This window comes from Phodopus roborovskii, unplaced genomic scaffold (genome assembly GCF_943737965.1).
Source record: "Phodopus roborovskii unplaced genomic scaffold, PHOROB, whole genome shotgun sequence".
In the NCBI taxonomy this organism is placed as follows: Eukaryota; Metazoa; Chordata; class Mammalia; order Rodentia; family Cricetidae; genus Phodopus; species Phodopus roborovskii.
The window spans coordinates 171,903-185,148 of record NW_026126627.1 but is presented as its reverse complement, the minus strand read 5'-3'; the positions used below and the strand labels follow the sequence as shown (position 1 = coordinate 185,148).

Genomic DNA, 13,246 nt, shown 5'->3' with positions numbered 1-13,246 from the left:
GCCATCATTGTGACATGAGGAAGGACGCCAGACCAGCGGTCTCAACTTCATTTCCTGAAGAATCCATGACTCAACCTCACAAAATACCTGGAACGCGCCGTACCCGTCATCCTGCGCATGCGCAAGGGAGGGCTTCGCAGGTAAATGGACTATTCCATTCCTGACGGGTGTTGACAGCGGAGAACTTGGAAGCTTGACTCTGGAAGTACTGGCGAGTCGGTACGATTTTACATAGTGTATGACACATTGTGATTATTATAGTTCTTCCTCGATGGTCGCAACAGGCTTCTGGCAAAGTTGATTTTGGTTCGCCCCATTGGCTAGGTTACCTCCACCTGGTAGCGTTAGGACCAGCCGGCGTGACGCCCGAGTACGGAAGCCTGGGAGGCTCCGCCCAGGGAGCCCCCGCCCAGCCCGACCGATCTCGCCCCGCCTTCATCAAGCCGCAGGGTCCCTGCCGGCCGCGCCGCGGGGCAGCTCCTCCTCTTCTCCGCCCCGCCGGCTGCGGGCTCTGGGGACGTCAGCGCTGCCAGCGTGGAAACCGCTTCGGGCCGCGAGAGGCGGAAGTAGAGCCCGGCGCCGCGGCTATTTCGCTGGACGCCTCAGCCATGGACGCGTCTCTGGAGAAGGTCGGTACGGAGGGATCGGGTGGAGCCACGGCCCCGGATCTCTGTTTCCCGGTGGGGAAGGGGGCGGGGGCTAAGGAGCCTCGCTGGAGGAGGGCTTCCAGCCCGGGCCTGGCTATGTCACGGGCGGAGTGGCTGAGGGATGTGAGCCCGGCGCTGTTGGAGCCGGCCTTGGCTTCGCGGAGGCTCGGCTTGGGGCTGGGCCTGAACCGGCGCTGGCCCTGTGGGATGACAGGAGCAATCGGTGTGGGCCCCAGTGGCTCACGAAAAGAAGCCCTAGTTGTCACGGAGCTCACTGCAAAGCCACAGTGCTTTCCAAGTTAGGAGACAAATTATGAACTTTGGCGGGAGTAAGAATCACCTGGGGACCTTGGTAAAAAAAAAAAAAAATGCAGGACCCAAAATACATAGAGGAACACTGCCTCGATTCCCGCCCCCTTCCAATGGCTTTGCAGCCTCTAGTCTTAAACTGTGGTGGGCGGGGACTCAGCTTGAGTTTAACAAGTTCCCCACGTGATGCTGATGCTGTTGTCTGAGAACCTTGGGCTAGAACCCCTAGGATCCACAAAGGGGTGGGTATTCCGTAAATGGGGAGTTTATTTCGGGTGGGGGGGGTCTTACAACGTTCCTCTCTCTGACAACCATTAGAGGCCTTCAGGTCAACCTCAAGTCCAGGGGAACTTGCCTTTTACCTTGTTTACCCCTTGGGGCAACAGCCACTTGATGGACCTGGCTGACTGCTCTAGCTTGTTTAATGGATTCTAATTGTTCCCACTTTGGGAGGACAGGCAAATGAGAACAGGTGCTTGGGTTTCTTCATGGACCCTGCTTTTAGTGCCTAACACTCTGTCCTCGAAGCCTTTTTCTCTATGTCCCTTCTTGAAAATTTGCTTTGTCCTATGTGATGTAAACCCAGTTTTTACACCACCACCACCACCCTTCTCAGGCTCTATCTCTCCCTCTCTCCCCTCTCTCTGTTTCTCCACCCCCACCTCCCATCTTGTGAAGTAACCCTGGCTAGTCTGTAACTCACTATAGACCAGGCTGACCTCAAACTTAAAGTGATTCTCCTGCCTCTGTCCCCCTTCATCCCCCCAAAAAACTGCTGGGATTACAGGAGTGTGCCATCATGCCTGGCTTGGAATTTCCTTTTCAAAGAAGCAGCTGTTGTAGTTGTGTTCACTTGTCACTGGGGAGTTGAAGGTAGTAATTGTAGAAATTGAGCCAGATGTCACAGTGGCATATCTTGCTCCTCAGCAATTTAGCATAAATTGGGGGGGGTTGGAAAGCAATCAGGGAAGAAGATACTTTTTTTTTTTCTTGGTTCTTTTGATTAACAGTATTTACTTTTTGGTACCATGAGTTTCACTCAAGAGTGGAGAGTCTCAACTCTAGGTTAGGCTTGTTCCCCAGGGAATATTTGGTAGTTTCTGAAGCTGTTTTAGACTAGAATGTCCCAAGATAGGTACTGCTAGGACCTAGTAGGAAGAACCAGAGAATACTGTTGAATATCCTCTTTTGCACAGGACAGTTCCAAATATCAATATCAGCAATGCAGATGCTGAGAAAACTGGTTGAGATCATGTGTGTACTCTAGTAGTTGAATACAAAATAATGCTAAAAATGTCCTGTGTTTTTCATTTCATAATAAGGCTTTATGTCATTCCATTAGAAACTTGAAAGAACTGAGACAATCTTCTGAGAATATCTGAAAACTAAAAGTGGGTAGGAATCCTACTGTAAATGGTATTTTTCTGAGTATTAAGTGATGATAAAATATTTTAAACCTTCCAAAGATCGAGGTCCTGAAAACTCCAGCATGCCAGAGGGATGGAACTTAAATTGCACTGAACTTTGAGGAATTCAGAATGTGTGGGCTGGAAGTCCCTGCCTTAGGCTAGTGTGAAAATTATAAATATAAGTTTTGTTTTAAAATTAGGGCTCAAAGGGTGGTGGTGGCAGCAGCGGCGCACACCTTTAATTGAAACACTGGGGAGATAGAAACAGGCAGATCTCTTGTGACTTCAAAGCCAGCTTGGTCTATAGAGTGAGTTCTAGGACAGCCAGTACTACCCAGAGAAATCCTGTCTTGGAGGAAAAAAAAGCTAGGGTTCTTGTTTTTACATTCTATGAATTAATAGAGCATTTCAGATATAATGAATACTTTCTGTTAATGATAAATGGGTAGGAAAGGCTTTGATGTAATAAGATTTAGATGACTGTGTTCTGGAAAACAGTTTGGATTAAAGTGAAACATTGAATTATGTCTGTTGTTGCTGTTTCTTTGAGGAATAAGCTAATTTGGGCTAGATTCTATATTTCTAATAAAAATTTGAGAGCTGTTTGAGTAGTTCCTGAATGGTTCTGTTTCATCTGATCCATGCATAATTTATAGAGCCATGGAAACCACAATGTTATTTAATATTTATCCTCTGAAACTTCCATATCACATCCTCTAGAATAGTGATTCTCAACCTGTGGGTCGTGACACCACAGGAATAGAATATTACATATCCCGCATATCAGATATTTACATTTCAGTTTATAACAGTAACACAGTTATGGTTATGAAGTACTAATGAAATTATTTTATGGTTGGAGGTTACCACAACATGAGGAACTATATTAAAGGGTTGCAGCATTAGGGAGGTTAAGAACTACTGCTCAGCCAGGCAGTGGTGTCGAAGGCCTTTAATCCCAGCTTGTGCAGGAGGCAGAGGCAGGTGGATCTCTCTGAGTTCAAGGCCAGCCTGGTCTACAGATAGAGTTCCAGGACAGCCAGGGCTACACGGAGAAACCCTGTCTCAAAAAACCAAACCAAACCAAACCAAAACAAAAAAACCCCACTGCTCTAGGATGTAGTGATTCTCACTCAGAATCACTCCATACATGTCTTTTGATCAAACTATAACTCTGTACCCCTGCTTTTTCTTGAGGTAATATGCAAACTTGCTAGTCTGACAGGACAGTCTCTTTCCTTATCTTAATTTGGTTTTCTTTTACAGTGGTATCTGAAATGAGTGAAGACTCCGTACCAGATTGGCTAATTGAAGAAACAAGGAATTCAAACTAGGAGAGTAGAAAGAGGGACTGAGAACAACTGAAGTTTCTCTGAGAATAGTTCTTTATAAGTAAATCTGCCAAATAAAAGGGGTTAGGTGGCTGGAGAGGTGGTTTAGTGGTTAAGAGCACTGTTGATCTTAATAGGTTCGATTCCCAGCACCCACATGGTGACTCACAATTGTCTGTACCTCCACCTCCTTGGAATCCAGCACCTTTTTCTGGCCTCCTCAGGCACCAGGCATGTAAGAACATGCTGGCAGAAAACCCATAACATGTAAAATAAATCTGAAAAAAAATTTAAGTGGGTCGGTATCTTCTAGCACTTTATTGTGTTCAACATGCAACATGCAAGAGCTAGAGAACTTAGTGGTTAGGAGTATGCACGGCTCCTTCAGAGGATCCAAGATGACTTTTGATCACCTGTAACTACAGCTTCAGAGGATCTGACACCCTCTTCTGGCTTCAGAAAGTACTTGCACAGACATGGCATGCATACAGGCACACAATGTACACATAAATAAAAAAGAAAAATAATTGAAAAACAACAAAAGGTCCTGGATAATAATTTTAATATTATGTTAATATTCAAGTCAGTACTAGCACAGGAAGTGTGAGAGACCATATTCATTTATTAACATTTCAATATTGTCTTGCCGCTTTAAACCTTTTCATGTTGAATGAAAAATGTCATTCTTCCCGGATATTCTGTTTATACAAGGTGTATTGCAATTTGTTTTGTGTTTGCTTTAACTCCACCCTTGAACAAACTCAGGGCAGCCTTTCTCAAACTTCTCAATTACTGATATTTGTGTCAACTGATTATTATGTGTGGGAGGTTCATTGCAGTGTAGCATGTTTAACAGAATCCCTGGTCCTCATCCACTAGATTCTAGCAGTACACTCACAGCTGTTACAATTAGAAATGGCTCCAGATTGGGTGGGTGGAATTGCCTGTGGTTGGGAATCATTAACTGACAACTCAGAGCTGCTGTTCAGTTAGGGAGCCACTAGTTAAACTTGACGGCTTAAATCTAGATGGCCTGAAATCAAGCAGAATTAACAATTCATTTCCCTACTGTATTAACCATATTTCTAGTGCTCAACAGACATATATGGCATGTGGCTGCCATATAAAGCAGCACAGGGTTAGACCATTTCAGTCACCAATACAGTAGAGCTGGGTGCTTGTTAGAGCTGCTTATCTCTGAAAGAGGCACCTTCACTCTGTTTTTTACCTAAGTCCACTGTTGCTTGTTTGGTTTTGATTGTCTCTGAGACAGGATATCACTGTGTAACCAAGGATTACCCTAAACTCATGGTCTAGCTTCACTTCCTAAGTGCTGGGGCTACAAACATGTGTCATTACACAAAAAGCTTTGTGCAGTACTGGGGACTTGTGGGTACTTTGTTTTCTGTGTCTTTACCCTAAACTGACCATTTCTCTTTTGAGTCTGATTTGAAAAGAAAAAATATTTTACAGCTGAAGCTTATAAAGAAGAACAAAAGCAGTGTGAATAGAACACTTTGAACCTTATTGACAAGGGTGGCCAGAACTTTTATGTCTGCCTTTAAAAAGCGTGAGAAAGGGGCTGCAGAGAAGGCTTAGTGCTCTAGGAGTGACTGCTGCCTTTGTAGTGGGCCTGGATTTGGCTCCCAGCACTCATTGTTGTGTGTGGCTCACAATGGCCTGAAACTCTAGTTCAGGGGAACTGACTGATAACCTCTGGCTTTCAAAGGTACCTATATACATGTGTATTCTTAAATTTATTTAGCCTCATACATATACACATAAATAAAAATGACAAATCTTTAAAAAAAAATTTTTTTTAAAGCATAGGAATCCCAATGAGGCAAGTTTAATATGATTGATTTCTGTGTGTACTGTGACAGAGCCCACTCTTTCACATAGTGTAGAGGGATTTCTGTGTAGATGTGTTGGGCTGACATTTTTAGCTCTCATTCAAAGTGAGGATTTTGTATACAGGTGCCTAGTAGCTATGGGAGTAAATTATTCCCTTTGCAGGGTATCAAAGTAGACAGATGGGATTTGCTATTTTAGAGATCTGCTCCTAAAAATGTATGGCCTTGGCTGGGCATGGTGGCACATATCTTTAATCCTAGCACTCAGATGGCAGAGGCAGGTGGATCTCTGTGAGCCTGAGGCCAGCCTGGTCTACATACTGAGTTCCAGGACTGAAAGGGCTACATAGGAACTGTCTCAACAAGTAAAGAAGCATGTGGCTTTGGTGATTCTGATTTATTCTGGATTGCAGAGGTGTTCATGGCAGAGCTTTTGGTACTCTCCTCCCACCCCCAGTCCTGATGCTATAGTTAGGGTTGTGAATTACATTATAGCTTAGATGGAATGTTGTATGTTTTCACTTAAAGCAGAAATCTGTTTTGATTTGTACATTCTTATTAGTTGAAGGTGAGAATCCAGTGCTGAGTGCTGGAGACAAGAGGTGAATAAGTTGTGATTCCTGTGGGGTTATGGTATAATGAAGGACAGCATTTTTACTTCATTTTGTTTTTTTGAGATGAGATCTTGCCATGTAGTCCAAGTGGGCTTCAAACTTTACTTTTTCCAACCTTCCATGTGCTGATATTACAGGAACGCGCATCACAATAGGCTACTAGGTGTATATTTTTAAATAAATCATTGTGTGAGAAGGAGTAGAAAGCAGTAAAGAAATGAAGATGATGGCTGTTCAGGAGTTTTGAAGAAGAGGGTATTTGGGGTATTTTTAAAATTGTTTTTGTGTGGGTTTGTTGTTGTTGTTGTTGTTATTGTATGTGTGAGAGAGTAGGTGCAGGTATGCCAGTGTGATTCCAGATAAACAAGAACTTTCCTGCTGTGATCTTTTTCTTAGTGTACTATTTGGAAGGTAGTATTCATGACATAATGTCTAAGTGATGGTTTTTAGAATCTGGTTTCTGGGGGATGAGGGGAATCTCTCTGTGTGTTTGTATGTAGTTTAGACTTGGATGTCTCAATTTCTGTGTATCTTTGATGGTGATTTGGATGCTTTATTAGTTACTTTTTTGTTGTTGTGATAAAACGCCATGACAAGGACACCTTGGTTTATTTGGGGTTTATACTTCCAGAGGGTTAGGACCCATAATGGCAGGGACAGCAGGCAGCAGTCAAAGCAGCTGGAGTTGGAGGCAGCTGGAGTTGGAGGCTGAGAGTACACATCTCAGATAGGAAATAAAGAGTCAAATAGGAATGGCAGGAGACTTGAAGACCTCAGATCTTGTCCCCATTTCATACTTCCTCCAGCATAGCCATATCTCTTAATGGGTTCACCAGTAGGACTATCAATTGGGGACCAAATATTCAAATGTCATAGACTCTGGGGGACATGTCACTCAAACCACCACTGATGCCTTTCTTATACCTCCATACACTACTATCTGTGACTGATGTTTGGTGTCTAATGTTATTGTTTTTTTCTTTAGCTTTACAGATTTTTATCACTTTGTTGTATATTTTGCTCTTTTACATTCCTTGCCTGCTCACGAATTTGCAAGGTTAAATACTAGTAGTCACACCTTGTCAACAATTAACATTATTGCTTTGAAACTGGATATTATAATTTTTATGAATGAATAATTATATGACTTCACAGACACACTCAAACATAGGAAGAGTTGTCTTTTTGGTTTTTAGTTTCTAGTGGGGGTTGTTTGGCATGCCTGTATAAGTCAGAGGATGGAAATCCTTAATTTCCACAGTGGGGGTTCTGGAGCTGTCAAGCATGCAGCAGGCATCTTTACCATTCGGCCATCTTTATAATCCCGTTTTATTGTTTGAGACAAAGTTTCACAAAGCCCGGGAGAGACTGGCCTTGAATTTCTCCTGATGCTCCTGCATTAGCCCTCTAAGTCCCTAGATCGTAGGTGTACAACATCATAGGTCCTGGTTTTTATTTTAGAAATAAGCTCTTAACTGGTTCAGCAGTTAAGAGCACTTGCTGTTCTGCAGAGAACCTGGGTTCCATTCCCAGCACCCACATGGCAGTTCACAGCTGCCTTTAACTCCATTTCTAGGGGTTCCAACACCTTCTGATTTCCATAGGCTCCTGCACTCCTGAGATACACATACAGACAAACGGATTCATATAAATAACTTTTTGGTTGTGAACCTAGCCTTTAATGGCTGAGCCATCTCTCCAGCCCAATAAATAAATAAACATTTTAAAATCAATTATAAACAGTACTAGACTTCATTGTGACATTTTCATATATATTTATCATTATACTTTGTTCTTTTTCCCCTTACCCACTTGTCCTTCCCTGTGCTCCCTACCCCTCACTCCCTAGGCCCCTTCTATTTTTGTGTTGCATGTAGAACTCAGACATTTAATCAGGTTAATTTACTCAGGTATATTTATCTTTAAAATATTTGTGCAATATGCATAGGTGAACACTCATTGCCACAGTATGCATATGGACGCCAGAGAACAACTTTGTGAAGTTGATTCTCTCCTTCCACCTTTACATGGGTTCTGGGGGTGGTAAGTCCCTGTGCTTATATCATCTCATGGCAAACACTTATCTACTGAACCATCTCACAAGGCCCATGTCTAGAATTTAAACAAAGAAAGAGGAAAGCAGGAAAGTAAATCTTTTGTGAGAACCTAATGACACACTGCTTTGTAGTGTATGCTTTATTTCCCTTATTGCTCATAAACCAGCACCACCACCACATAAATTTCCCTGACTTTGCTAGAAGGAATAAGGTTTAAGATCTGAAGTAAACATTTAGTTACAGGTAGGGTGACTACATCCTGGTTTGCCTAGGACCATCCCAATCTACACCGTTTGTCCTGGTTTAATTATTAATATTTTCTTTCTTTCTTTCTTTTTCTTTTTTTCTTTTTCTTTTTTCTTTTTTCTTTTTTTTTTTTTTTTGGTTTTTCAAGACAGGGATTCTCTGTGTTGTTTTGGAGCCTGTCCTGGAACTCACTCTGTAGACCAGGCTGGCCTCGAACTCACAGAGATCCACCTGTTTCTACCTCCGGAGAGCTGGGATTAAAAGCATGTGCCACCAACTCCTGGCACTAATTAATACTCTTAAAGTGCCCTTATTTGGGTCACTTGCCACAGGCTTGGTGGCAAAAGCCTTTAGCCACTGAACCATCTCACTGGTTCTATTTTGTTTGATCCTAACTAGTTGTAATATTGTAGAATGAAGATGATGATCATGAGCCAGGTGTGGCACACACCTTTTAATTCTAGCCTCTGGAGGCAGAGTCAGGAGGATCTCTGAGTTTGAGGCTAGTTTGGTCTGCATAGTAAGATCTAGGACAGACAGGGCAAATGATCATTAAACGTAAACTTTAGTTATATGGGAGGTAATATGTGTAAGGTGGTTAATTAGCATAATGCCTGATGATTAAAAGCAATTCAGTAATTATTAAGGATCATCCTACTTATTCTGTGGTAGCGCCTATGCTTACTGTTAAAGCAAAAATGAAAATATAACCGTTTCTTAAGAATAGGCTGTAGAAAATACTGTTTTCTCCTTAATATAAAATAGTCCCCTTTTATATAGGTATCTTTGTACAATTTCTGGGTTGTTTATTTTTGTTTTTTTAGATAGGACCTGGTTTATTTCAGGCTGGCCACAAACTTATTGTGTAGCCAAGGATGGCCTTAAATTTTTTAGCCTTTACCTGCCAAGTACTGAGACCAAGCTGTGTACCACTTCACTCAGTTTCTGCAATACTGGGGATCAAACCCATGGCCTCAAATTCATAGCAGTTGAATTCTGCCTCAGCCTTTTGAGTGTTGGGATTACAGGCATCCACAACATTTAATCAATTGCATTCTTTTTTTGTTGTGTTTTGGGTTGGAGGTTTCAATTAGACCAGGCTGACTTGAAACTCCAGATGTAGATGAGGTTGGATTTGAACATTTGATCCTTCTACCTTCCAAGGGATTATTACTACACTTGATTTCAATTCAATTCTTTATTCATGTAGGTTCATGAAGCTCTAGGTTCATCTGGGAGATCCTTACTCAAAAGATAAAAGTGGAAGGCACTTTATATTGACTTGTAGCCTCTTCTACACTCTCGCACATAGACACCAATGTGCATACACACAAAAGTTCATGATCCTCATCAGCTACGTAATTCAAGGCCAGTCTGGGCTTCATAGGACCATTTCAAATAAAAAAGTAAATAAACAAAAACAGGCAAAAGAGAGGAAGACTGAGCCATCGTACACATGTGTAGTCAGAAAACAACTTAGTGTTAATATTCTTTTCCACCATGTGGATTTATGAGCTTGAACTCAGGCTGTCAGACTTGGCGCCAAGTTCCTTTACCTGTTGAGCCATCTCACTGATTATGACTTTTTGTTTGTTGTTAACTAAAAAGATTTGTTTCAATGCTATAGAAAAAAAATATTGTGCTGCACTTTATAGAGAGAAAGGAGGCTGATGTCCAGTACTGAAAGGTGTCTGACATTACATCCTTGTTCAAATAAGGGAAATAGGAATTAGCGGGTCTTATCCCTCCCTGCCTGTAGGCAGCTCATGATGTGGCTAGGAAGTTCTTATCTGTGCTGGAAAGAGCAGCTGTAAACTGGTTCCCAGTGAAGGATGTGGGGAATTGAGAAGAGTGGCAGCTGAATGTCAGAATGGCCCCAGTTTCAAAAGTTCTATTCCATTATCCCCATAAGTTCTATATCTTTTGTTATTTTTGTCAGTGAGGTCAGACTTTGGGTTTAGAAAAAAGTGGTGAAACCTAGTGTGGTAGCACATATGCCTCAAATCCCAGCATTGGAGAAGCAGAAGAGAAGGATCAGTCATAGCAAGTTCAAGCCCAGCCTGGCTTACATAGAAGATGTTAGGCTAGCCTGGGATATACAGAGTGGATCCCCGTCTCACAAAAAAAAAAAAAAAAAAAGGAAAAATAGAGGGGTTGTGAAAGTGGTTGTATCTATAAAAGTTTCGTAGAAATTTTGAATTGTGGAAATGGAGAGAAGAGATGATTCATTGTTTAAGAGTACTTATTGGTCTCAATACCAGACTTTGTTTTCCAGAATCCTATCAGGTAACTCACAGCTGTCTATGACTCTAGCTCTCCAGGGGATCTGACAAAAGAGGAAGACATTTATGCCACCTTTCTCTGGCCTCTGTGGGGACCCACCCACACATGCACACAGTCCTGATTTGTAACTTAAAAATACAAAGGCATTCAAAGCTGTCAGGTGAATATGTGAGTGATGAAATAAACTGGTTATCTTTCCATTGAGCTACAAGAGATGAGGGTGATAAAGGAACAAAATTGGGAGACTTAGGAATAAAGATAAATTCTCTTGATTAATAATAATAAAATCACTGAGACCCTTTTAAATATAACCCATTTCATAGTTATATTTAAGTTTCAGATTTTATTTAAAACATCTGTTTGAAAATATTTTTGTTGTATTTAAACATCAGAAACATATAACCAAGCATGGCTTAATCCCAGCACTCAGAGGTAGAAGCAAACAGATCTCTGAGTTTGAGGCTAGCCTGGTGTCCATAGTGAATTCAGTCCAGCTACAGCTACATAATGCAATTCTGTCTCAAAAAAGAAAAGAGGGAGGAAAAATAAATCTAAGTAGATATGGGCACAGGGTTACTTTGTAAACCTTCTTAGAAGCCAGCTTGTGTAATAAGAGGTCACAAAAAGGGAACAAGGAACCCACATGTCTTCAGCAAATCACATCTCCAAGACTTAATTTCTTCACCCCGAAAATGTTAAGCTAGAATCAGATATTTTCATGATATACTTTTTTTTAAATGATAGTTTTATGATGAAACTTAACATTCTTTTATCTACCTAATGGGCACTAGAAGGCACTAGAAGCAACAATTTTATATAGATCTTCCCAGAGTTGTTCTTGGAAGATTGATGTTTGGTTTTATGTATATGTCTGTGTCAATGTGTGTGAAATAGATACGTGTTCATGCATTCATATATGTGAGTACAGGTGTGTGCATGTGATATCAGAGGACAGTGTGGGTATTGGTTTTCACTTTCCACTTTGACTTTTTTCCCCTAAACATTACTATGGAGATTAAGAAGAAAGAGAGATGTCTGGGGTTTTTATTATTTGTGTGTGTGTGTGTGTGTGTGTGTGTGTGTGTGTGTGTGTGTAAATCTCACAACAGCTTTCCTGATCCTCTGACACCCCCTTCCTCCATGTTCTCTGAACCTTATGTGTAGGAGTTGTTTATAGATGGATCAGTTGGGCATGGGTACCCCAGATCATTTGCTCTCTGTTTTTCTCTAGTGTCTTCTTCTATCGCAAAGAGAAGTTTCTTTGCTGAGGGATAAGAGCTAAGGGGTTATCTGTGAGCTGTAAGGTATTTAGAATGCAGTTTTTGCATTCTAGGTGGCAGTAGTAGGTTCTCCTCTAAGATTCATGATCTCACTAGCCCCTGATGGTTGGTTAGCTGGATTTTTGTAGTAGCAGGCATGGTTGCTGTTGGTTACCATCATGCTGTGATTGCCACTGTTGCACCCTTAGGGTTAGCACCAAGTTGCTCATCATTGTGGTTTATAGGGTCATGTCATTCGTTTTTAAAGCCAGCATCTTCAAAGTCTTTTCTGCTCACTTTTTGTATAATCTATGTATGTATGTATGTGCATACATGTGTTTCTTTTTGCCTTTATCATAGAGAAGATAGTAAAAGTTGTCTAACTCTCTCAAGATCTTTAAACTGCCATATAATACAATATTCACAGACCCCAGGATCTTATAGAGAGGAAAAAGGTAAGATTTTTAGCCCACTGCAATGATTGAAAGTGAGAAGCATACTTCTGTATTTGTTTTTTGTTGTTGTTGTTTTTTTTTTTTTTGATAGAAAATTGGAATGACTTCAGGGTCTATTAACTTAGGACTATTTAAATTATACACACACACAGACATTCACCAAATGGAGTGAGGTGTGACTACTAGAGGAATGAAGCCTGCTTGTTGACTGGGGCAATATTTGCTGTAAAGTGGGCAATTGTGAACTACAGAGGGGTATATAAGATGAAAATGGGTTCCACTAAGAAGTTACGGCTGGGAGACTATTACTGAGTATGCTATATACTTTTGCTTGTCACAATATATCTATGCATTTTAGACTTGCATTTGGTTTTTCTGAATGAATTATGTAATAGAGATAATAGACTAAGTCAGATGTGGTAGCTCATGCCTGTAATCCTAGCACTAGAGGGGCTGAGGCAAGAGAATTACCATGAGTTCCAGGAAAGTCTAGGGTATAGAAAAAGATTGCTTATAGAATAAACAAAAAGTAATAGAGGAATGTTAAAATTTTGCCCTTTTTGGTTTGTTTTCTAGATATCAGACCTTACATTAGCTGAAATGGGAAAAAACTTGAAGGAGGCAATGCGGATGCTAGAGAACAGTCAGAGGTGAGCATGTAGGATAGAGGCTGCCTTGCTGAGTGTGTCTAGCCAGTTTTCAATCTGGTGGTTCTGGTTTCTTCCTGTTACAGATATTTCCATCTTTAGGATGTCAGATTTTGCTGACTTTAAAGCTACAGGT

General features: G+C 41.2%; 1 protein-coding gene across 6 annotated transcripts in view; it reads left to right on the top strand.

Annotated features, from left to right (window-relative positions):
- Window positions 1-273: 273 nt before the first annotated feature.
- Pdxdc1 (pyridoxal dependent decarboxylase domain containing 1) overlaps window positions 274-13,246 on the top strand; it is a 63,564-nt gene continuing 50,591 nt past the window's right edge. For 4 of the 6 annotated variants that reach the window (XR_007835911.1, XM_051206724.1, XM_051206722.1 and 1 more), the window contains exons 1-2: window positions 387-629; window positions 13,040-13,113. Coding sequence is in view for 5 of the 6 variants with exons in the window: in XM_051206724.1 (XP_051062681.1) it covers window positions 609-629; window positions 13,040-13,113 (95 nt within the window). In the remaining variant the exon portion in view is untranslated. Of the gene's footprint in view, window positions 630-13,039; window positions 13,114-13,246 lie in introns of all 6 variants that reach the window. The other 2 variants (XM_051206725.1, XM_051206723.1) reach the window with 1 other exon arrangement.